This window comes from Pristiophorus japonicus, chromosome 15, assembly GCF_044704955.1.
Source record: "Pristiophorus japonicus isolate sPriJap1 chromosome 15, sPriJap1.hap1, whole genome shotgun sequence".
In the NCBI taxonomy this organism is placed as follows: domain Eukaryota; kingdom Metazoa; phylum Chordata; class Chondrichthyes; family Pristiophoridae; genus Pristiophorus; species Pristiophorus japonicus.
The window spans coordinates 141,795,350-141,821,820 of record NC_091991.1 but is presented as its reverse complement, the minus strand read 5'-3'; the positions used below and the strand labels follow the sequence as shown (position 1 = coordinate 141,821,820).

Sequence of the window (26,471 nt, the reverse complement as noted above, 5' to 3'; positions counted from 1 at the left end):
TGATAAGATCACCTCTCATTCTAATGAGTAGAGGCCCAACCTACTCAACCTTTCCTCATAAGTCAACCCCCTCATCTCTGGAATCAACCAAGTGAACCTTCTCTGAACTGCCTCCAAAGCAAGTATATCCTTTCTTAAATATGGAAACCAAAACTGTACGCAGTATTCAAGGCGTGGCCTCACCAATACTCTGTTAAGTGCATCTAACATAGAAAAAGGCCCATCACACTTTATGGGGTGGGGGGGGAAATAAATGAAAGGAATAAAGAAACAGGCAATAAGCCACGGTGAAAAAGTTAGGAGAAATGAGTGAAAGCTTTATGAAAAGTAGGTTTTGGAGAAGGTTTTTAAAAGGTTGAGAGAGCAAGGTGGAGTGTTGTAGTCACAGTTCCGAAGAGTAGGGCTAAGGCAGCTGAAGGAGCTGACACCAGGGAAACTGACCCTGTGCCTAAGGATAGCATGAAAATGAGGAAGGGAAGGTCATGGCTTCAAATTTGACAGTGCAGGTGAGGGATGAGAAGCCATTACCGACTGTGTTAAGACAAGTAAGAGTGGAATCACACAAAAGCAGTCTCATGAGGCTGGACAACAGTAGAGACATGATGAAGGAGGATGATGTGATCAACCCTACTGAATGTTGCAGAGAGATTAAAAAGCAAAAGGATATTATTCATAAATCTGGCAACAGCTGCGAACAGCATGGGACTGGAGGGACTCAAACAAGGAGTTTTGGGAGAGATGGGAATGACAAAGAGCTTAGAAAAAAGATTAGAGATCGGGCAGAAGTTGCGGAGGATATTTGAGTAGAGGATAGACTTTTTGAGAAATGGGTTGGTAACAGCAGTTTTGAAAGGAACAGGGATGGTGCCTGAGCAATAGAAACCATTTGCAATGTTCACAAGCATGGAGGTCAGGAGGAGCAGCTAATTAGTCAAGAGTTAAGTGGGGAGGATGTCAAGAGATTATAAGGTTAGTTTCACAGAAGCGATGAGCTTGGAGAGCCCGGTGGGGCTGGGCAAACTGAAGGATCAGGGGCAGTGTAAGTGGAAGACTTGGGGGAGGTCAGGGTAAAGGAGGTGAGGAAAATATAGCAGTAGAAGCAGCTACACAAACAAACTGGTTTGTGACAACCAACACCACCAAAGTAGATAATCTGATCATTTCCCCCATTACTGTTTGTGGAACGATGGCAACAATGGGAAAACATCGTATGTCATTAATAGTAACACTAAGGAATCGGGGGTGGGGGTGGGGTTAATGGGCTCAATTTTGCCCAAGCCCGTTTTCTGGCGTATTGACAAAGCAGTCCTCCTGATGCTTCTAGGTTGCAGGTCTGCTTTGACCAACTCACAGATCTCAGTTACAACTTCTTTGCGGAAACGCAGCCTTCTGATACAGTCTACATCATTCAGGTGGAGATACGAATGCCTGTCTCGATATATCCGAGGTGGGTAAGGCCTCCTGCCCAGCACCTTACGGGCTCTGATGTTTCTGATGCGATGACGTTGAATCAATTGTCTCCTACGTAGTACCATGATGCAGAAGGCTCGCACAAAGTATGGCATTGTCAGTATTGCACCCATACTTAAATTTAACCTTTGAAAGAAGCTCAAAATGGCAAGAAAGCAGGCAGGACGGGTTCACAGTTCTCTCTCTCCCCAAGCTTTTGTGACTTCTCCTCTCCGCCCCCCCCCCCCCCCCACTTTAACTAATTACAGTCTTGAGACTTCTCCCCTTCTCTCTCCCCTCCCCCCCACCCCACTCATTGCAGTTTTCAGGAAGCTTCCGATCGGCACCTCGCTCTCTCTCTCTCCCCCCACCCCCCACGGCTTGTTTTCCAGTCGAGCCCTGAGCCCCTATGCCCAGGTGCGGGGCCGATTCTGCCGGCCAAAGCTACGACCCTCCAGCCCTGCTTCAAGATGTTTGGTGGTGGAATGTGAGTGAGTAACAAAATGAAAACTTCTGAAATCCAACAAACTTCCATTTACTATGTTGACAGGTAAGGAAAGTTGAACTTTATTATTGATTTTTATAGTGTTCTTGACTCCCTCCAAAATCTTCGATTGAAAAAGAATGGTGTCTTTCAGCGCTGATTTCTTAATGTGCACGGGTTTTCTTAACTGCCCAGAAGGTTTTTCGGGAGTGGTCAGATACGGCGACCGAGGAGGAAAAAATATTGGCAAAACTGCGAAAAATTCTAAAAACAGGCGCAGACATGACATTAAAAAAAACTGGCCTAGAAAAATCGTAACTAATTCAGTTACGCCGGTGCAGATCGCAGGGGGAAAAATAAATACACCAAAATAATGGCATGCACAAAAAAAACGCCGCAAATGACCGGGGAAAATTGAGCCCAAAGTACCTAACTTTTCACCTTTATATTTGGCTAGTAACAAGCCCACCAAAGACTTCCACAATTGCAAGTCACATCTGACCTAAAAACCAATGTGAAAAAAAAACGTTTCCTTCTTCAGGAAAGCAAATTAATTAATGCCACACAAAATCAGACATGTTAACAATGGCCTAGTCATCAGATCCACATTTCTTACCTTCACTGACCAGAAGTCAAAGGACAAGAGGAGGAGTATCGTCACAAAACAGGCAACAAAGCTTCTGCTGAACCAGTCACAGAAGAGGTAAGTGATGATGGCACTTACACGAAAAAACAGGTGGAAAAACGTAGCTAGCGGATGCCTGAAAAAAAATTCCAAGACATTACGATATTAATGGCAGGAGTTCAAAGAATAAACAAATATATTAGAAATATTACAATCATTGGGAATCAAGTGTCAGCTGTGGCTTAGTGGGTAGCACTCTCGTCTGAGTCAGAAGATTGAGAGTTCAAGTCCCACACAAGAGACTTGAGCACACAAAATCTAGGCTGACACTCCAGTGCAGTACTGAGGGAGTGCTTCACTGTCGGAGGTGCTGTCTTTCAGATGAAACATTAAACCAAGGCTCAGTCTGCTCTCGCAGGTGCATGTAATAAGGTCCCATGGCACTATTTCAAAGAAGAGCAGGGGAGTTAGACCTGGTGTCCTGGCCAATATTTTATCCCTCAATCAACATAACAAAAACAGATTATCTGGTCATTATTGCTGTTTGTGGGAGCTTGGTGTGTGCAAATTGGCTGTTGCGTTTCCTACATTACAACAGCTTCCTACATTACTTCAAAAGTACTTCATTGTAAGGCTTTTTGGGATGTGCAGTGGTCGTGAAAAGCGCCATTATAAATGCAAGTCTTTTTTTTTTACTTTAGCTCATATTGTACCTCTTCAAAATAACTTATATTCTACCTTTTATAAATTATAGGACATCAAACTAGAAAATAGTGGCTATGGGAGTTACTGATGCTGTGTTACCTGGAGTAGGATTTTTATTTTCACTGGTGCTTTCCAACCTGAGCATTGTAAACAGGAAGGTTTAAAAAAAACAAATGGGATGATTAAACCAAAATAAGTCCGAGATCAGCTCGAGAAAGGATGGGTTATTTACATATTTGGTGTCTAAACCTTCATCAGAATCGAACAATGATGAAAAGAACAAAACCTTAATAATCTGTCTTTCACTTTACAATTAGTGACAAACCATCTGTTAGTTTCACCATTTTCTATTTTTATTTCAGATTTCCAGTATTTGCAGCTTTTTGTTTTAAATCTTGTTGAATGTTAAGTGCTATGTCTACAGCAGTGCTTTGGGATTATTTGGGCGATTTTATCAAGGAAATGTGGGGATCAGACGAGGGAATGTAGGTGCTTCATAGTTGTTATGAATTTGCTGCAGCATAGCTGAGTTAAAGCAGTTAGATGCAGGAAGAATGTTCCCAATGTTGGGGAAGTCCAGAACCAGGTGTCACAGTCTAAGGATAAGGGGTAAGCCATTTAGGACCGAGATGAGGAGAAACTTCTTCACCCAGAGAGTGGTGAACCTGTGGAATTCTCTACCACAGAAAGTTGTTGAGGCCAATTCACTAAATATATTCAAAAGGGAGTTAGATGAAGTCCTTACTACTAGGGGGATCAAGGGGTATGGCGAGAAAGCAGGAAGGGGGTACTGAAGTTGCATGTTCAGCCATGAACTCATTGAATAGCGGTGCAGGCTAGAAGGGCTGAATGGCCTACTCCTGCACCTATTTTCTATGTTTCTATGTTTCTATGTATGAAATGCCGACAGTGACATTCACTGATGTCTCTCCTGTTGTTCGAGAGAGCATTTTACCATTCGTACTCTTTGGTCGTTTTTCTGTAAACTTTGTTCGATAACTTTGTTTAAGTTAATAAATGTTGCTTACATGACAGTATTCATTATAACGGGGAAAGAATGGGGGAGCGGAACTAGCTGAAGTGCTCTTGCACAAAGCTGGTACAGGCTCAACGGGCCGAATGGCCTCTTTCTGTGCTGTAATCATTCTATGATTCTATAACGATTAGATGGTCACTAATTCAGCGATATTGCACTGCTAGGGTAATAATCGCACCCAGTCAGCGTCCCAGACAATGTTATGTAAACAGTAAATGCCGATTACAATAAGTAAAACAGAAGTAAAGAAACATGATAGTCAGTCAAAATTATTTTGAGCTAGTTAATTTTTTAAGAGAACAGATGTTAAGATTTGTTCTTTATGCACATGTTTTAGAAATATAACAGCAAGGTCATGGATAATCATGTTGGATCTTCTATTGTTGATGAGACAATAAGGAGGTTAATGTTTGATAGGGTACTATTTGACACAATAATATAAAAGTCCTTTATGTGCCCCCGACCTGAAACGTTAACTCGGTTTCTCTCCACAGATGCTGCCTGACCTGCTGAGATGTCCAGCATTTTCTGTTTTTACTACTTAATAGTGCACAAAGCAAGTTTCCAGAAACTGGTTAGGTGTACTCAGAAAATTAAACTCCCAAATAGTTAACCTAATTCCAATTGAAGAGGGGTGGTGTGTTGCCAGAACGAGCTATACATATTCCAATGAACACCAGTTCTCTCTTACATGGGGAAGTAACAAGACGGAAGTGACTCAAATCAAGAAGTATCACAGGATGTCAAAATTGTATCCTGATTTTACAATTGCAACTTTCATTAAAAATGTGGCAGATAATTTTGTTTAAAACAATGAATGCTGGTGACACAAACTGAACTACCACTAAGCCTCACTGTGATAAAATAAATGCAGACGCTCAAGCAGTTTACTCAAGTTCCATGAACTCAATATGGCATTCTCAGTAGGGAATTCCCAAGTAATGGATGGGGCTATTCCAATTGTCCTTAAATAGAAATTATTTATGGCATACTTTCGTGAGTGTTTCAACTGGTTAAGACAATGATTAGCTAATCCATGCAAACCAAGTTTGTGCTAATTTACCTGATCTCAGTCACGGTGGCAGTAGTGACGTTACCGGACTATGGAGTAGAATATCAGCCAGAGAACCCACTCAAAATTGCTAACCAGTGACCTCTGCGATGGTGCACATCATGATAGCACTCAAGTATAGTGCTCCACAAGATCAAGTAGCCTACCATTTATATTAATGTTGTTTGTTGGACCTTGCTGTGTGCAAGTTAGCCGCTGCGTTTGCCGACATGACAGGAACTAACTTTTAAAAATACTTTAATGTCAAAGTGTTTTGGGATATCGCGAGGACAAAAAGGGTGTAACATAAAATGTAAGTTTGTGCTTCCATCTTCACTGTACATATTCATATGAAGAATGATCACGAGGAAAGAACACCCAGTACCAATGTTCCCCCCGACCTCCCTAATTTTTTTTGGGGGGTGTGCGGCCCCTTTAGGAGGCTGCACGACCCATTCACAGTTTTGCATGTGCGAAACTTAACAATGAAAAAGCCAGTCCTGAGCTGTGGGGAACTGGAAGAGAGCTGCGTGATGATGCAGCCATGGAGCTTATAGGGAACGTTTCCCAGCACCAGTTAATGCCATCAGGAGGATCCCCCTCAAAAAAATCCTATTTGCCATATTATTGCGGGTAATTCTAGATCTTTTAGAGACTATACCACCAATAGGAGATTAGCAGTTGCACACATATGCCACCATATACTCCTTATTTTCTCTGAAAGAGCCAGCGCAGACTCGATGAGCCGAATGGCCTTCCTCTGTGCTGTACTATTCTTATGATTATATCTACTTTTTTTTCCCCCAAATGAATTGGAAATTCAAATTTTAAAGAAATTCAACACAATTTTGCAACAGAATAGTGCTTTTATAAGAATGGTTGCAACTTTGTCAGGGGAAAACCAGTTAATTGCTACTACTTTTTCTACCCCCACTGTCTGTTACCAATGTTCCCTTTAAGCTGCCGCCCGCACAGCGCTCTGCAACTAACGCGCAGCGGATCACTAGCTTTTAAATAGGAAAAACCACGCCTGCATAGTATTTTGAATGGGCCACACACACCGAAAAAAAATTAAAGGGATCATTGCCTGCTACCCGTCTTTTTTTCACATCTAAAACAAAATCAAGGTTAGTTACACAGGTAAAATTTAGGCTCTGGGGATATTTTTTAATCCAGTGTTTTTTCACGTCTGCATTCAAGATACTACTATATAATGTATTTGATTTCATTAAACTAAAGAACGTGCAATAGTTTTTTCTCGTATGAGGTTTGTAAGTTATGAACACTGCAATTTACCAAGTCAAGGGAAGAAGGTCTGTTAGCCACAATACAACACATATTACTAAACACCATCGGGTGAGGAAAACAAAATTAACAGTGTCACTATTTTTCAGCATTGCTGAGAGCTGAGTACATATCATGGTTACAGCTAAGATTCCTGCTCAGATTTTCAAATCGCCCAGGGACTTGAAGGAATATAAAAACTGTTGTGTATCTGTAAAGCATGCAGTCCCATGTTCCGCCACCAGGGAGCGCATCCCCTGAAGTCCCAAGGGATCCCCGCATCCCTTGGGAGCACTATAAAAAGGCCTGTTCCTGACTCTGGAGTGTCTTAATAAAGACTGAGGTCACTGTTACTTTAATCTCCCTGCGTGCAGTCTCATCTGTGTTAGGAACACAATAACTGGCGACGAATATATGAATCCAACACAAAGATGCAGCAAACTGTGGGCATCCTGGAGAAGTTCTCGGAGGGTAAGGACTGGGAAGCCTATGTCGAACGGCTAGACCAGTACTTTGTAGCCAACGAGCTGGACGGAGAAGGAAGCTCTGTAAAAAGGAGAGCGGTCCTCCTCACGGTCTGCAGGGCACCAACCTACAGCCGCATGAAGAATCTTCTGGCTCCGGTGAAACCCACAGATAAGTCTTATGAGGAGCTATTTACACTGGTTCTGGAGCATCTTAACCCGAGGGAGAGCATGCTGATGGCGAGGTATCAGTTCTACATGTGTCAGCGATCTGAAGGTCAGGAAGTGGCGAGCTACGTCGCCGAGCTAAGGTGACTTGCAGGACAATGTGAGTTTGATGGCTACCTGGAGCAGATGCTCAGAGACTTTTTTGTACTGGGCTTTGGCCACGAGACCATTCTACAAAAATTTTTGACTGCAGAGACACCGACTCTCAGTGAGGCCATTGCGATAGCACAGGCGTTTATGTCCACCAGTGATAACACCAAACAAATCTCTCAGCACACAAGTGCTAGCAATGTTCATAAATTAACTGGAACTGTGTTTGCGTGCAGAAATGTTCAGGGCAGAAACCACGAGTCTTCAACTGCCAGCAGGCCTCAGGTGATCCAGATGACTCAGAGTCCCCAACAAAGGATGAATGCAAGGTAATTCAAACCTTGTTGGCGTTGTGGAGATTTCCATTCAGCCTAGTCATGTTGCTTCAAAGGGTACGTTTACAAAAGCTGTGGAACAATGGGGCACCTCCAACGAGCTTGCTGCTGCAAGCTCTGCAAAACCTGCTAACCACCACGTGGCAGACGAAGATCGGTCCATGGTGGATCAAAGCAATTTCGAGCCTCAGAGAGAGGAGGCAGATGCTGAAGTACACTGGGTGCACACATTTTCGATGAAATGTCCACCTATAATGCTAAACGTAAAATTGAATGGCTTACCCATAGCCATGGAACTGGACACAGGCGCTAGCCAATCCATCATGAGTAAAAAGATCTTTGAGAGATGGTGGTGCAACAAGGCACTCAGACCAGCCCTGAGCCCCATCCATACGAAACTGAGAACGTACACCAAAGAGCTCATCACTGATATGGGCAGCGCCATGGTCAAGGTCACCTACGAGGGCACGGTGCATGAACTGCCACTCTGGATTGTCCCGGGCGATGGCCCCACACTGCTTGGAAGGAGCTGGCTAGGCAAAATACGCTGGAACTGGGATGGCATCCGAGCGCTATCACATGTCGATGAGGCCTCATGTACCCAGGTTCTCAACATATTTCCTTCCCTTTTTGAGCCAGGCATTGGAAACTTTTCCGGGGCGAAGGTGCGGATCCACTTGGTCCCAGAGGCACGACCCATTCACCACAAGGCGCGAGCAGTACCTCACATGATGAGAGAGAGAGTGGAAATCGAGCTGGACAGGCTGCAACGCGAGGGCATCATCTCCCCAGTGGAATTCAGCAAATGGGCCAGCCCGATTGTTCCAGGACTCAAAAGTGATGGCACGGTCAGGATTTGCGGCGATTATAAAGTAACTATTAATTGGTTCTCGCTACAGGACCAATACCCGCTACCTAAGGCAGACGACCTATTTGCGATGCTGGCAGGAGGGAAGACGTTCACCAAGCTCGACCTGACTTCGGCCTACATGACACAGGAGCTAGAGGAGTCTTCGAAGGACCTCACCTGCATCAACACGCACAAGGGACTGTTCATCTACAGCAGATGCCCATTTGGAGTTCGGTCAGCTGCAGCGATCTTCCAGAGAAACATGGAGAGCCTACTCATGTCAGTACCATGCACGGTGGTTTTTCAGGACGACATATTGGTCACGGGTCGGGACACCGTCAAGCACCTACAAAACCTGGAGGAGGTCCTCCAGCGACTGGATCATGTAGGGCTGCGGTTGAGGAGGTCGAAATGCGTCTTCACGGCAACAGAAGTGGAGTTTTTGGGGAGAAAGATCGCGGCGGACAACATTCATCCCACAGACGCCAAGACAGAGGCTATCAGGAATGCGCCCAGGCCACAGAACGCCACGGAGCTATGGTCGTTCCTGGGACTCCTCAACTATTTTGGTAACTTCCTACCGGGGTTAAGTACCCTCTTAAAGTCCCTACATGTGTTATTGCATAAAGGTGAGCACTGGGTATGGGGAAAAACCAAGTAATTGCTTTTGAGAAAGCCAGAAACATTTTATGCTCCAACAAGCTGCTTGTATTGTATAACTCATGTAAAAGACTTGTGCTAGCATGTGATGCGTCGTCGTACGGAGTTGGGTGTGTGTTACAACAAGCTAACGTTGCGGGGAAGTTGCAACCTGTCGCCTATGCCTCCAGGAGCTTGTCGAAGGCCGAGAGGGCCTATAGCATGATTGATAAAGAGGCGTTAGCGTGTGTGTGTGTTCGGGGTAAAAAAAATGCATCAGTACCTGTTTGGCCTCAAATTAGAGCTGGAAACTGATCACAAACCCCTCATATCCCTGTTCGCTGAAAACAAGGGGATAAATACAAACGTGGCACTTGCGCTATCAGCGTATAACTATACCATCCGCCATAGGCCATTCACCGAGAACTGTGCGGATGCTCTCAGTCGGCTACCATTGCCCACCACGGGGGTGGAAATGGCGCAGCCGGCAAGCTTGTTGATGGTGGCGCAGCCCGCAGACTTGTTGATGGTCATGGAAGCGTTTGAAAATGATAAATCACCTGTCACGGCCCGCCAGATCAGGACTTGGACTAGCCAAGATCCTCTGCTGACCCTAGTAAAAAACTGTGTACTGCATGGGAGCTGGACCAGCATCCCCGTTGAAATGCAAGAGCTAATCAAACCGTTCCAGAGGCGAAAGGACGAGCTCTGCATTCAGGCAGACTGTCTGTTGTGGGGTAACCGCATAGTGCTACCCAAAAAGGGCAGGGAGACGTTCATCTCGGATCTCCACAGCACACACCTGGGTATAGTAATGATGAAAGCTATAGCCAGATCCCACGTGTGGTGGCCCGGTATCGACTCTGACTTAAGAGTCCTGTGTACGGCAATGCCGCGTGTATGCTCAGTTGAGCAACGCGCTCAGAGAGGCACCACTAAGTTTGTGGTCCTGGCATTCCAGACCATGGTCGAGGATCCATGTCGACTATGCGGGCCCGTTTCTCGGTAAAATGTTCCTGGTAATGGTGGATGCTTTTTCAAAATGGATTGAATGTGAAATAATGTCGGGAAACACCGCCACCGTCACCATTGAAAGCCTGAGGGCCATGTTTGCCACCCACGGTCTGCCTGACATACTGGTCTGCGACAACGGGCCATGTTTCACCAGTGCCGAATTTAAAGAATTCATGACCCGCAATGGGATCAAACATGTCACCTCGGCCCCGTTTAAACCAGCCTCCAATGGGCAGGCAGAGCGGGCAGTACAAGCAATCAAACAGAGCCTTAAACGAGTCACAGATGGCTCACTCCAAACCCGCCTGTCCCGAGTCCTGCTCAGCTACCGCACGAGATCCCACCCGCGCACAGGGTGCCCCCAGCTGAGCTACTCATGAAAAGGACACTTAAAACCAGACTCTCGCTGGTTCACCCCAACCTGCATGATCAGGTAGAGAGCAGGCGGCAGCAACAAAATGTAAACGATGATCGCGTCACTGTGTCACGGGAAATTGATCTGAAAGACCCTGTGTATGCGCTAAACTATGGACATGGTCCCAAGTGGATCGCAGGCACGGTGATAGCTAAAGAAGGGAGTAGGATGTTTGCAGTCAAAATAGACAATGGACAAGTTTGCAGAAAGCACCTGGAGCAAACGAGGCTGCGGTTCACAGACTGCCCTGAACAACCCACAGCAGACACCACCTTTTTCGAGCCCACAACACACGCCCAAAGGATCAACGACACCACCCTGGACCAGGAAATTGAACCCATCACTCCCAACAGCCCAGCAAGGCCAGGCTCACCCAGCAGCCCTGCAGGGCCAACAACACACCAGCCCAGCGAGGGCACAGCCAACACACCAGAACAGACATTTGTACCGAGGCGGTCCACCAGGGAAAGAAAGGCTCCCGAATGCCTCACTTTGTAAATAGTTTTCGCTTTGACTTTGGGGGGGCGGGGGGCGGGAGGCGGGAGGGGAGTGATGTTGTGTATCTGTAATGCATGCACACCCCTGTTCCGCCACCGGGGAGTGCATCGCCTGAAGTCCCAAGGGATCCCAGCATCCCTTGGGAACTGTATATAAGCTGGCCCCGAAGGCCTGTTCCTGACTCTGGAGTGTTTTAATAAAGACTGAGGTCACTGTTACTTTAACCTCCCTGCGTGCAGTCTCATCTGTGTTAGGAACACAATAAAAATAAAGTTCTCTTCTTCAGCAAGAATTTAGGGGCTCCCCTGATGATTCATCTGGTTATGTCAATGATTAGATGATCCATAAAGGAAGGTACCAGGTTTGATCCCCAGTTTGTGCTGTCAGCTAATCTCAACGAGGCCACCATAATCAGCTTCAGTGTGCCCTGGAGTAGGGAGGGAAATACTGGTCGGGCTCTCGCTCCTGATTTTATTTCTATCTGCACATAATGACCTGAGTGAAGAAGGAAATTGGCCTTCAAAAACAACGTGCAAGCATTTTGTTTCAGTGGATCAGTGTTTGAATTTGTGTAGTGTTGAATTAAACAGAGTCGGGAGGTCAGTGATTTAGAAACATAGAAAATAGGTGCAGGAGTAGGCCATTCGGCCCTTCGAGCCTGCACCGCCATTCAATGAGTTCATGGCTGAACATGCAACTTCAGTACCCCATTCCTGCTTTCTCGCCATACCCCTTGATCCCCCTAGTAGTAAGGACTACACCTAACTCCTTTTTGAATATATTTAGTGAATTGGCCTCAACTACTTTCTGTGGTAGAGAATTCCACAGGTTCACCACTCTCTGGGTGAAGAAGTTTCTCCTCATCTCGATCCTAAATCGCTTACCCTTTATCCTTAGACTGTGACCCCTGGTTCTGGACTTCCCCAACATTGGGAACATTCTTCCTGCATCTAACCTGTCTAAACCCGTCAGAATTTTAAACGTTTCTATGAGATCCCCTCTCATTCTTCTAAACTCCAATGAATACAAGCCCAGTTGATCCAGTCTTTCTTGATATGTCAGTCCCGGGAATCAGTCTGGTGAACCTTCGCTGCACTCCCTCAATAGCAAGAATGTCCTTCCTCAAGTTAGGAGACCAAAACTGTACACAATACTCCAGGTGTGGCCTCACCAAGGCCCTGTACAACTGTAGCAACACCTCCCTGCCCCTGTACTCAAATCCCCTCGCTATGAAGGCCAACATGCCATTTGCTTTCTTAACCGCCTGCTGTACCTGCATGCCAACCTTCAATGACTGATGTACCATGACACCCAGGTCTCGTTGCACCTCCCCTTTTCCTAATCTGTCACCATTCAGATAATAGTCTGTCTCTCTGTTTTTGCCACCAAAGTGGATAACCTCACATTTATCCACATTATACTTCATCTGCCATGCATTTGCCCACTCACCTAACCTATCCAAGTCACTCTGCAGCCTCATAGCATCCTCCTCGCAGCTCACACTGCCACCCAACTTAGTGTCATCCGCAAATTTGGAGATACTACATTTAATCCCCTCATCTAAATCATTAATGTACAATGTAAGCAGCTGTGGCCCCAGCACAGAACCTTGCGGTACCCCACCAGTCACTGCCTGCCATTCTGAAAAGTCCCCATTTACTCCTACTCTTTGCTTCCTGTCTGCCAACCAGTTCTCAATCCATGTCAGCACACTACCCCCAATCCCATGTGCTTTAACTTTGCACATTAATCTCTTGTGTGGGACCTTGTCGAAAGCCTTCTGAAAGTCCAAATACACCACATCGACTGGTTCTCCCTTGTCCACTCTACTGGAAACATCCTCAAAAAATTCCAGAAGATTTGTCAAGCATGATTTCCCTTTCACAAATCCATGCTGACTTGGACCTATCATGTCACCATTTTACAGATGCACTGCTATGACATCCTTAATAATTGATTCCATCATTTTACCCACTACTGATGTCAGGCTGACCGGTCTATAATTCCCTGTTTTCTCTCTCCCTCCTTTTTTAAAAAGTGGGGTTACATTGGCTACCCTCCACTTCATAGGAACTGATCCAGAGTCTATGGAATGTTGGAAAATGACTGTCAATGCATCCGCTATTTCCAAGGCCACTTCCTTAAGTACTCTGGGATGCAGTCCATCAGGCCCTGGGGATTTATCGGCCTTCAATCCCATCAATTTCCCCAACACAATTTCCCGACTAATAAGGATTTCCCTCAATTCCTCCTTCTTAGTGGGTCCTCTGACCCCTTTTATATCCGGAAGGTTGTTTGTGTCCTCCTTCGTGAATACCAAACCAAAGTACTTGTTCAATTGGTCTGCCATTTCTTTGTTCCCCATTATGACTTCCCCTGATTCTGACTGCAGGGGACCTACGTTTGTCTTTACTAACCTTTTTCTCTTTACATATCTATAGAAACTTTTGCAGTCCGTCTTAATGTTCCCTGCAAGCTTCCTCTCGTACTCTATTTTCTCTGCCCTAATCAAACCCTTTGTCCTCCTCTGCTGAGTTCTAAATTTCTCCCAGTCCCCAGGTTCGCTGCTATTTCTGGCCAATTTGTATGCCACGTCCTTGGCTTTAATACTATCCCTGATTTCCCTCGATAGCCACGGTTGAGCCACCTTCCCTTTTTTATTTTTACGCCAGACAGGGATGTACAATTGTTGTCGTTCATCCATGTGGTCGGTAAATGTCTGCCATCGCCCATCCACTGTCAACCCCTTAAGTATCATTCGCCAATCTATCCTAGCCAATTCACGCCTCATACCTTCAAAGTTACCCTTCTTTATGGTCTCTGAATTAACTGTTTCATTCTCCATCCTAATGTAGAATTCCACCATATTATGGTCACTCTTCCCCAAGGGGCCTCACACAATGAGATTGCTAATTAATCCTCTCTCATTGCACAATACCCAGTCTAAGATGGCCTCCCCCCTAGTTGGTTCCTCGACATATTGGTCTAGAAAACCATCCCTTATGCACTCCAGGAAATCCTCCTCCACCGTATTGCTTCCAGTTTGGTTAGCCCAATCTATATGCATATTAAAGTCACCCATGATAACTGCTGCACCTTTATTGCATGTACCCCTAATTTCCTGTTTGATGCCCTCCCCAACATCACTACTACTGTTTGGAGGTCTGTACACAACTCCCACTAACGTTTTTTGCCCTTTGGTGTTCTGCAGCTCTTCCCATATAGATTCCACATCATCCAAGCTAATGTCCTTTCTAACTATTGCATTAATCTCCTCTTTAACCAGCAATGCTACCCCACCTCCTTTTCTATCCTTCCTGAATGTTGAATACCCATGGATGTTGAGTTCCCAGCCCTGATCATCCTGGAGCCACGTCTCCGTAATCCCAATCACATCATATCCGTTAACATCTATTTGCACAGTTAATTCATCCACCTTATTATGGATACTCCTTGCATTAAGGCACAAAGCCTTCAGGCTTGTTTTTTTAACACCCTTTGTCCTTTTAGAATTATGATTTAGTGTGGCCCTTTTTGTTTCTTGCCTTTGTTTACTCGGCCTTCCACTATTGCTTTTTACCTTTCTACTATCTGTTTCTGACTCCATATTACTTTGCCCTATCTCGCTGCATAGGTTCCCATCCCCCTGCCATATTAGTTTAAATTCTCCCAAACTGCATTAGCAAATGTTACCCCTAGGACATCAGTTCCAGTCCTGCCCAAGTGCAGACCGTCCCTTTTGTACAGGTCCCACTTCCCCAGAACTGGTTCCAATGTCCCAGGAATTTGAATCCCTCCCTCTTGCACCACTGCTCAAGCCACGTATTTATTCTAACTATCCTGCTCCCTCCACTCTGATTAGCACGTGGCACTGGTAGCAATCCAGAGATTACTACCTTTGAGGTCCTACTTTTTAATTTAACTCCTAGCTCCCTAAATTCAGCTTGTTGGATCTCTTCCCGCTTCTTACCTATATCGTTGGTACCTACATGTACCACGACAACTGGCTGTTCACCCTCCCTCTCCAGAATGCTCTGCAGCCGCTCCGAGACATCCTTGACCCTTGCACCAGGGAGGCAACATACCATCCTGGAGTCTCAGTTGCGGCCGCAGAAACTCCTATCTATTCGCCTTACAATAGAGTCCTCTATCACAATAGCTCTCCCACTCTTTTTCCCACCCTTCTGTGCAGCAGAGCCAGCCGAGGTGCCATGAACTTGGCTGCTGCTGCCCTCCCCTGATGAGTTATCCTCCTCAACAGTACCCAAAGCGGTGTATCTGTTTTGCAGGGGGATGACCGCAGGGGACCCCTGCACTTCCTGCTGGTCTTCCATTCCCTAGCTGGCTATGGACCCTTCACCTGCGGTAAGACCAACTCGCTACACGTGCTACTCACGTCATTCTCAGCATCGTGGATGCTCCAGAGTAAATCCACCCTCAGCTCCAACTCCGTAACGCGGTCTGTCAGGAGCTGGAGGTGGATACACTTCCCGCATACGTAGTCATCACTGGAAGTGTCCCTGAGTTCCCACATGGTACAGGAGGAGCATATCACGTGACCGAGCTCTCCTGTCATGACTTGACCCTTAGATTAACTTAAATTGGCAACAACAATGCTCTCATCCATGTTCACAATAAGTTTCTCAGCTCCACAATCTCTCGCCGCTCCTTCGACCTGACCTTGCCGCTCCTCTGTTGCCTCTCCTGCTGTAACTGACCACGCTCCAATCAGCGACCTCGATTTTGGTAATGTCCAATCCAGTCACCCTCCTGCACCAGCTCACACTGTTCCCTGAAGCATGCCTCCACGCTGCTCTTAGGCCGCCGCACCTCCACTCCTTTTATGGCCCCAATCTCGGCTCGTGGTTTCTCACAGGTCGGGGCCTCCACGCTTGATCCACGTGATCGGAGCCGAGAAGAGGTGTGAGTTCGGGGCCCAGAAGAGGCGAGGGCCCAGGGGCATCACGGGCCAGCCTACACTGCGATATGTGTGCGCGCTAGGTCCGTGCAGCAGAGCTGGTCCCCAGTTATCTTAGTTAACCGTTGCCACTGGAACAAGACCTAGCTCTGTCAAGCCCGTGTGGTGGCTGGTGTGCAACGGACACCACACGTTAAAAAAATCCACGTGCAAGCATCTTCCACCCTTCAATATGTAGTTCGGGACCTGGTATGTCAGGTCCTTCATTGAAATACTTGTGAACTCATTCCTTTTTGGTGTGTAAGTCATCCTCGATACGAGGGATCGCCTAACAAGAAGTCTCTTAAATTGGTCATAGATAGGTTATTGTGGAAGGATAAACTAGAAGGGCTGAATAGCCTCCCTCACCTGTAATCTTTGTGCAATTGGTAGATTTGTCATACTTTCTGCTTTGTAAATGATAACTCTGGAAAAAATAAGGCTTCGAGTGTTCGGTTTTCTATGTTACTCATTCCTAATTGTTTTTTTTTGCTAATTTTGATTGATTCACATTTAGTCAATCGGATATTTGATTGGTAACTTAATAAATAGGAGATTATTTGAATCTATCTTTCATCCTATTAACCCTGTACATTTTGAGGTACAATGCTTTTGTGCCCACACTTCTGGTGTGATGTCTTTATAAGGAGTGGCTGACACGTGACACAGTACTTTTAATTATGCCGACAGATACTTGGAATACCTACGCAGTACTTTACTGATTAAATTCATGTTATCCCAAGGAGCCAGTGATTAAAGACCATGCATTTCCCCATGAAAGCGAGTTCTCCCAGTTTAGTTTTTAAACACTTCCTAGCAGACAGTCAGAGAGCATTGGTGGAGCAGGTCACTTGTTGATTACTCAGACAAGAATAAATTGTATATGGGAACAAGAAACATTATAGGCAAAACTATGCCCCCTAATTCTAGATTCTCCCACAAGGGGAAACATCCTATCAGAATCTAGCCTGTAAAGCCCCCTCAGAACTCTTGTGTGTTTCAATATCATCTCTCATTCTTCTAAACTCCAATGAGTACAGGTCCAACCTACTCAATCTTTCCTCATAAGACAACTCCTTCATCATCAAGAATCAACCTAGTGAACCTTCTCTGAGCTGCCTCCAATGTAAGTATATCCTTCCTTAAAAAAGACCAAAACTGTACGCAGTACTCTAAGTGTGGTCTCACCAACACCCTGTACAGTTGTAGCAAGATTTCCCTACTTTTATACTCTATCCCCCTTGCAATAAAGGCCAACATTCCATTTTCCTTCCTAATTACTTGCTGCCCCTGTATGCTAACTTTTTGTGTTTCATGTCCGAGGACCCCCAGATCGCTCTGTACCGCAGCATTCTGTAGTTTCTCTCCATTTAAATAATATTTTACTTTGCTATTCTTCCTGTGGATAACCTCACATTTGCTATTCTTCCTATTCAAGTGGATAACCTCACATTTTTCCACATTATACTCCATCTGCCAAATTTTGGCCCACTCACTTAGCCTATCTATATCCCTTTGCAGACTCTGTCTTCCTCACAACTTGCTTTCCCACCTACCTCTGTATCGTCAGCAAATTTGGCTACAATATGCTTGGTCCCTTATTCCAAGTAATTAATATAGATTGTAAATAGTTAAGGCCCCATCATTGATCCCTGTGGCACCCCACTAGTTAAAGTTTGCCAACCTGAAAAAGACCCATTTATCCCGACTCTCTGTTTTCTGTTAGTTAGCCAATCCTCTATCCATGCTAATATATTACCCCCAAGTACATGAGCTCTTATCTTCCTTAGTAACCTTTTATGTGGCAACTTATCGAATGCCTTTTGGAAATCCAAATACACCACATCCACTGGTTCCCCTTTATCCACCCTGCTCATTACATCCTCAAAGAACTCTTAATAAATTTGTCAAACACAATTTCCCTTTCATAAAACCATGTTGACTGTACTTGATTGTATTATGATTTTCTAAATGTCCTGCTACTACTTCCTTAATAATGGATTCCAGCATTTTCCCAATGACAGAGGTTAGGCTAACTGGTCTATAGTATTCTGCTTTCTGTCTCCCTCCTATCTTGAATAGAGACATGACAATTGTGGTTTTCCAATCCGCTGGGACCTTTCCAGAATCTAGCGAATTTTGGAAGATTACAACCAATGCATCCTGGGGGTACTTGTGCATGAAACACAAAAGGATAGTATGCAAATACAGAAAGTGATCAGGAAGGCCAATGGTATCTTGGCCTTTATTGCAAAGGGGATGGAGTATAAAAGCAGGGAAGTCTTGCTACAGCTCTAAGGTATTGGTGAGGCCACACCTGGAATACTGCGTGCAGTTTTGGTTTCCATATTTACAAAAGGATATACTTGCGTTGAAGGCAGTTCAGTGAAGGTTCACTAGGTTGATTCTGGGGATGAGGGGGTTGACTTATGAGGAAAGGTTGAGTAGGTTGGGCCTCTACTCACTGAAATTCAGAAGAATGAGAGGTGATCTTATCGAAATGTATAAGATTATGAGGGGACTTGACAAGGTGGATGCAAAGAAGATGTTTCCACTGATGGGGGAGATTAGAACTAGAGGGCATGATCTTAGAATAAGGGGCCGCCCATTTAAAACAGAGATGAGGAGAAATTTCTTCTGAGGGTTGTTAAGCTGTGGAATTCACTGCCTCAGAGGGCTGTGGAAGGTGGGACATTGAATAAATTTAAGACAGAAATAGACAGTATCTTAAACGATAAGGGGATAAGGGGTTATGGGGAGCGGGCGGGGAAGTGGAGCTGAGTCCATGATCAGATCAGCCATGATCTTATTAAATGGCAGAGCAGGCTCGAGGGGCCGAATGGCCTACTCCTGCTCCTATTTCTTATGTTCTTATATTCATCCACTATCTCTGCAGCCACTTCTTTTAAGACCCTATGATGCAGGCCATCAGGTCCAGGGGACTAGTCTGCTTTTAGTCCCATTAGTTTGCCTAGTACTTTTTCTCTAGTGATAATCATTGTTTTAATTTCTTTCCTCCCTCCCTTTTGCCCTTGATTTTCTACTATTATTGTGATGCTTTTAGTGTCTTCTACCGTGAAGACAGATACAAAATATTTGTTCAAAGTCTCTGCCATTTCTTTGTTTCGCATTATTAATTCCCCAGTCTCATCCACTAAGGGACCAACATTTACTTTAGCTACTCTCTTCCTTTTTATATACTTGCAGAAGCTCTTACTGCTTGTTTTTATATTTCTTGCTAATTTACTCTCATAATCTATTTTGTCCCTTTTTATATTTTTTTTACTCATCCTTTTCTGGTTTCTAAAATTTTCCAAATCTTCTGGCCTACCACTAAGCTCCGCAACATTGTATGCCTTTTCTTTCAATTTGATACCATCCTTAACTTCCATTGTTAGCCATGGATGGTTCATCCTTCTCGTAGAGTTTTTCTTTTTCAATGGAATATATCTTTGTTGAGAATTATGAAATATCTCCTTAAATGTCTGTCACTGCTTATCTACCACCTTACCTTTTAATCTACTTTAGCCCACTCTGTCTTCAAACCTTTGTAATTTACTTTATTTAGGCTTATGACACTAGTTTCAGACCCAAGTTTCTCACCCTCAAACTGAATGTGAAATTCTATCATGTTATGATCACTCTTCCCTAGAGGATCCTTTACTATGAGATCATTAATTAATCTTGTTGCAAGTAGTGTTGCAAGAAAGGGTGATGGAAAGAAGGAGTAGGTTGGAGAAGATGTGAAAATATTACTGAAAGAAGAAGTATAATATAATGCTTTTCACAACCTCAGAACATCCAAAGCACTTCACAGCAAATAGGAATATGTTCTTCGGCGACTTCAAAGTTTTTTGTAAGTTATGTAAATTTACAAGTTTATAAGTGATCTTAAAGAGTGATATTAAAGTAAAGTTTGATACAAGAATAATTTTATTAAAGTTAAGTACTTTGTAAACTTCTGAATAAAATATATTTTACATTAAAACTGAATCATGTTCCACTAATCCAACACATTACGGAACAGCTCCAAACAATAAACATGTCCATGTGGAATAATTGTCGCTGAGCCCTCAGGCATCAGTAAAGCGTTCACGGATGAGCTGCTGGCGCATGGCTCGAGCAATCGTTAAAGGAGCACGATGGCCCGCCCTCCTCCGCCGTCGTACTCCGGCCTCAGGCACTTGCATGGCTTCCTCATTCTAGTCATCCTCCTTCTCCTCCTCCTCCTCCTGCTTGTCACCTGCATCTTCCACATCATTATCATCGGCCACTCTCACCGCAGATGGGTCTTCCACTACCAGGTGCTGGTACCTCATGTTGGCTAAGTTATGCAGCATGCAGCACACAACAGTGAACTGACCGACAGTCTCAGGGGAGTACAGCAAGTAGCGTCAGCATCAGCTTCCACATGTATGCTGACAACACCCAGCTTTACCTCATCATAACTTCTCTCAACCCCTCCACTGTCTCTAAATTGTCAGACATCCAGTACTGAATGACCAGAAATTTTCTCCAATTAAATATTGGGAAGACCAAAGCCATTGTCTTTGGGCCCTGCCACAAACTCCGTTCCTAGCCAATGACTCCACCCCTCTTCCTAGCATCTGTCTGAAGCTGAAACAAACTGTTCGCAACCTCGGTATCATATTTGACCCCGAGATGAGCTTCCAACCACATATCAGCACCATTTCCATCTCCTTAATATTGCTCATCTCTACCCTGGCCTCAGCTCATCTGCTGCTGAAACCCTCATCTGTGTCTTTGTTATTTCTAGCCTTGACTATTCCAACTCATTCGTGGCTAGCCTCTCATGTTCCACCCTACATAAACTAGGTCATCTAAAACTTGGCTACCCGTGTCCTAACTCACATCAAATCCCATTCACCCATCAACCTTGTGCTCGCTGTCCCACACTGGCTCCCAGTTAAGCAATGCCTCGATTTTAAAATTTTAATCCTTGATTTCAAATCCCTCCATGGCCTCGCCCCTCCCTATCTTTAATCTCCTCCAGCCTCACAACCACCGCCCCCGCTCCCAGAAATACCTGCACTCCTCAAATTCTGGCCTCTTGAACATCCCTGCTTTTAATCACTCAACCACTGATGGCCGTGTCTTCAGCTGCCGAGGCCCCAAGTTCAGGAATTCCTTTCCTCATCCTCTCCTCTTTTGTACCTCTTTCCTCCTTTAAGATGCTCCTTAAAAGCTACCTCCTTCTGCTCTAATTTCTCTTTATGTGGCTCGGTGTCAAATTTTGTTTTATAACATTCCTGTGAAGCACCTCGGGACGTTTTACTATATTAAAAGTGCTATATGAATACAAGTTGTTGTTGTTATAGGAAGGTGTAGGCTATTCAGCCCCTCGAATATGTTCTGCCATTCAATTAGATCATGGCTAATCTGGATCTTAACTTCATCTATCTGCTTTGGTTCCAGAACCCTTAATACTTTGACTTTGCCTAACAAAATTCTATCAATCTCAATTTTGACATTTTCAATTGACCTAGCCTCAAAAGTTTTTGGTGGGGGGGTGGGGGGGGGGCGGGGGGAAGAGTTACCAAATTCAACTATCCTTTGTGTGAAGAAGTGCTAATGTAGCAAACACAGCAGCCAATTTGCGCAAAACAATGTCCCACAAACAGCAATGAGATAAACGACCAGATAAGTTGCTTTTGGTGATGTTGGTTGAGGAATACATTTTCGTCCAGACACCAGGAGAACGCTCTGTTCTTCTTAAAGTGCCCATGGGATATTTTATGTCCACCTGAAGGAGAAAATGGAACCTCAGTTTAACGTTTCATCTGAAAGTGCAGCATTCCCTCAGCACTGCACTGAAGTGTCAGCCTAGATTCTGTGCTCAAATCTCTGGAGTAGGGCTTGAACCCACAATCTTCAGACTCAGTGGCGAGAGTGCTACCCACTGAGCCTAGTCTGACATCTAAAAAAGGTAGAAACTGTCAGTTTTCTATGACTCAGAGTATTTGGAAAATAATTACTCCAATCTAAATTTGTATACCGGTTACAGTAACTTATTCTACCTCTAAAGTTGTTGACAATTTGCTCTTATCCAACTAGGCCAACTTTTTCATCTTTAAAAGAAACTTTTTGGGGAAGGATAGCAATTAGTTCAATATAACTTTCTGCTGTATCATTAATTCCATCCATTTAAGAAATGTTCAAAACTTGACTGTCCTACAAAACATCAGAATTGTAATAAAAATTACTGAGACTGCCAAAAGGTGGGCTGCAGCTTTCCACAGGGACCACTATTGTTCAACATTTACGTAAATGATTTGGACTCGGGAATCGGAAGTACAATATCAAAATTTGCAGATGACACCAAATTGGAGGGTTTAGTTAGTGCTGAGGAAGAGTATGACAAAATACAAGACGACATTAATAAATTTGCAGAATGGGTGTATAAATATAGATAAATATGAGTCGGTGCATTTTGATAGGAGAAAGGAGGTCACCTATTCCTTGGAAAATAAGAATCGAAATGAGGTAGAGGTGCAGAGGGATCTAGGGGTAGATTCACAAATCATTGAAAGTAACAATCCAGGTTGGCAAAGCTATAAAAAATGCAAACAAAGCACTGGGTTCATTTCTAGAGGATTAGAATTCAAAAGCAGAGCAGTTATGTTAAACTCATATAGAACCTTGGTTAGAGCACACTTACTGTGCAAAGTTCTGGTCTCCATATTATAAAAAGGATATAGAAGCACTGGAAAAACTGCAAAATGGTTCACAAAGTTGATACCAGAACTGAGATGATTCAACTGGCAGAAATGACTAAACAGCCTGGGGCTCTTTTCTCTAGAAACGAAATGACTGAGATGACCCGATCATAAAATTATGAAGGGGCGCGATATGATAGACATAGAGAAGATGTTTCTACTTGTAGGAGACTCCAAAACTAGTGGCCATGAATATAAGATAGTCACTAATAAATCCAATAAGGAATTTAGGAGCAACTTCTTTATTCAGAGTGGTGAGAATGTGGAACTCGCTACCACATGCCGCTGTTAAGCATAAATGCATTTAAGGGGAAGCTAGACAAGTATATAAGGGAGAACGAAATAGATGAATATGTTGAAAGAAAAAAAGACTGCATTTATATAGTGCCTTTCACGACCTTTCACAACCTCAGTTTATTTGTCTTTAATATAAAAAGAGTTGGGGAGTGTAGGCATTGAGCCCGAACCTCGTGCGTTATTCAAAGCGCTTTACAGCCAATGAAGTACTTTTGAAGTGTAGCCACTGTTGTAATGTAGGTAACGCGACAGCCAATTTGCAATTTGCGCACGGCAAACTCGCACAAACAGCAATGAGATATAGACCAGATAATCTGTTTTTGTGATGTTGGTTGAGGGATAAATATTGGCCAGGACACCAGAGATAACCTCCTTACTCTTCTTCAAAATAGTGCCATGGGATCTTTTACATCCATCTGAGAAAGCAGACAGGGCCTCGGTTTAATGTCTCATCTGAAAGATGGCACCTCCGACAGTGCAGCACTCCCTCAGTACTGCACTGGAGTGTCAGCCTAAATTTTTTGTGCTCGAGTCTCGAGAGTGGGACTTGAATCCACAACCTTCTGACGCAGAGGCGAGGGTGCTACCAACTGAGCCATGGCTGACACTTAAAAAGGGTGAGATGATGCAAGATGGAAAGAGACTCATGTGGAGCATAAACACCAGCATAGAACTGTTGGGCCAAATGGCCTGTTCCTGTGCTGTAAAATTCTATGTAAGCAAAATGAAACTGGTCAAAATGAAAATGGGGAAATTCTGCTGATATACAAGGATTAATAATGATCACAACCTCACAGAATGCAGAAACACATTCTAAGTATGGATATTATGGGCATTTTTTAAGAAGTGGGATCATAAACTATTAGCCAACCAACTTAATTAAAGTTACTTCAGCATTTTATATCATGTTACCTGGTACTGGGTTTGGTTAGCTTAAATCAGATTGGATCAAACTGCACCACTGATCACTGGCCAGCTTCTTAACACCAACCAGTTATGTTATTTTCCTTCTTGGAAATGAATATTCAATCTTCGCAATAACATTACAGCATTCCCAGACTTAGAGAGCAACCAAGCAGCATGCCTCATCCAGGCCTCCATTAATGGCGAGTTGTGCAGGTTTCAATTATCCTCCATTTTCCCTTACGCATCCCACTCACTGTAATATGGCATTACGGAAGTTGGCACTGAAAAAAAAGTTGCTGGACCAGTTTCAAGGCCAATTTACATAGCTAATGTATTACTAAAGACCAAACGCGCCATAGCAGAGCTGCACTGCTGCAAAATAAATATGCTGTTAATGATTTCTCAGCTGCCTGACAAAATGTGGAACAATTACATTTCTTAATGACAATCGGTGCTCATTAAACATTTCACATTGGGGGTGGAATGAAAGATGTGCACTTTCAGAAGGTATGGTTTCACAACGCTTTAGAGAATCAAAGTGCAGCACCACTGGGTGGAAGTACAAAGATGTAATACTCATTCCACTGAGTCCCTGCTTTCAGCCTTACTGGGGAGATGCAAGCTGCTGGACATTTAGAGGGAGAGTGATCGCTGGATTGCTTTGTGCACCCTCTTCATAGCCAGTTGAAGAGTAATCGTGATGGAGGGTTGGAAGCAGGATACCCACCCACAGGAGAGTGCGACCCAGCAAGACAAAGAGCAATGAGAGAAGTGCAGAAAAAGCAGATGCATGATATGTCTCAAATAACCTTCATATTTATAATGTGACAGGCTCATACCATGCAAGGGTCAAAGTCTCCAATCAATCTACTCTAATTATGTTGATAGTCATTTATAAAACCATTATGAAAAAGATTAAATAAAAAAGGTAAATCACAATTTTATTAATATTGTAAAAAATGTGGAAAAATGCTTTTATTCAGTTATTCCAAAATACTAAATTATTCCAGAGGGTTCAATTCATTTCAGTCATTATATGACCATGGATTAAAGTAGAAGGTAACTATTCCATATCAAATAATTGTTCCCTTTTATATTCAACAGTTGTCCTTCAGGAGATCTCATCACAGAGCCCATAAGAAACTAATTTCTTTCAAGCAGCAGTAATACAGGGGATTTTCGGAGTACACTACCAATTTCCATGCACTTTAATCTTTTAAGGGACCAACAAATGTCAGCTTTTTCTTTTTAATACGGTTCCCCATTGAGTTGTGCTGGAATTAAAGGCTCAAATACATTCATAAAGTGTGATTTACAAACATCTGTACAAGCATTACATGTTCTGCTAACTGACCTACAACTTTATTTAATCAGCTCTATTCAAATCAGCATAAAATAAAATACTGATATAGGGCTGATTTTTTTTAAAGCTTAATTTAATAAAATGCAGAATCTGCAATAGCTGCAACTGGCCTGATGCAAATCAAATGTGAGACAATCTGTTGGAAGTATTCTTGCTAATATCAATACTTCGGAGGCTTTTTAAAAAAAAAGAAGAATACTTGCATTAATAGAATTATATCTACAAATTTGTAGATGCTGTTGAATTTTACAAAAATACGTGCATGTGTTACTGAGTAGTATAAAGTCAGGTTTTGGTTCTGGTTACAACACTATTCTTCTTGTTGCAGCATACACAGTAATTACGCAGACAGGGTACAATTAAACATAGATGTGTGCTTCTTACACTGTACCATCTATTGTTAGTAGATTGGATTTAGACATTTCCAATATGGGGGTTGCAGAAAGTCCTTTCTGGCTCCTATTACTCCCTTTTTATTATTGCGCGTGTACCAACAGATCTCTCACCCATTTTCACTTCTTATCTCCCAAAGGCAGTGATTCATGGTGGAGTACAGTTCTGTGAGCAATAATAACCTTTTGATACATTGCCTTCAACATAGAGAGCAACCATCACCAGGCTATTCAGTCATGGCCGGCTTGGGGGAGGGAGGGGGGAAGAGAATGATATACAGCCAAATCTGATCGTGTCCTTACCCAATGATCACTTCCCACCCCCCACTGCAAACAGGAGCAAGAACTCGGTTTGATGTTTCCCCTTCCCTAGCACAGAGACCTCTAAGCTAACTGCAATACTTCACTGCTGAAACTGAAAGACATATCATTAATTTTGATAAACAATTCCTTAAAATGTTTTGGTAAACTGTCAGATAGCCCTGAATTGCGTTTACAGTACACAAATGCCGAGCACCACAGTGCAGTGGGACACTGTTCTGATGGAAGGTCATCAACCTGAAACGTTTACTCTAGTTCTCTCTCGGCGGATGCTGCCTGACCTGGAGTATTTCAAGCATGTTCTGTTCTTTTAAAAAACACAAATTATATT

At 43.8% G+C, this 26,471-nt stretch overlaps 1 protein-coding gene across 1 annotated transcript in view; it reads right to left on the bottom strand.

Moving 5' to 3' along the window:
* LOC139281098 (Golgi apparatus membrane protein TVP23 homolog A-like) overlaps positions 1-26,471 on the bottom strand; it is a 68,589-nt gene that overhangs the window by 36,325 nt on the left and 5,793 nt on the right. The window contains exon 3 of the mRNA XM_070901039.1: positions 2,550-2,694. Coding sequence (XP_070757140.1) covers positions 2,550-2,694 — 145 coding nt within the window. The remainder of the gene's footprint in view (positions 1-2,549; positions 2,695-26,471) is intronic.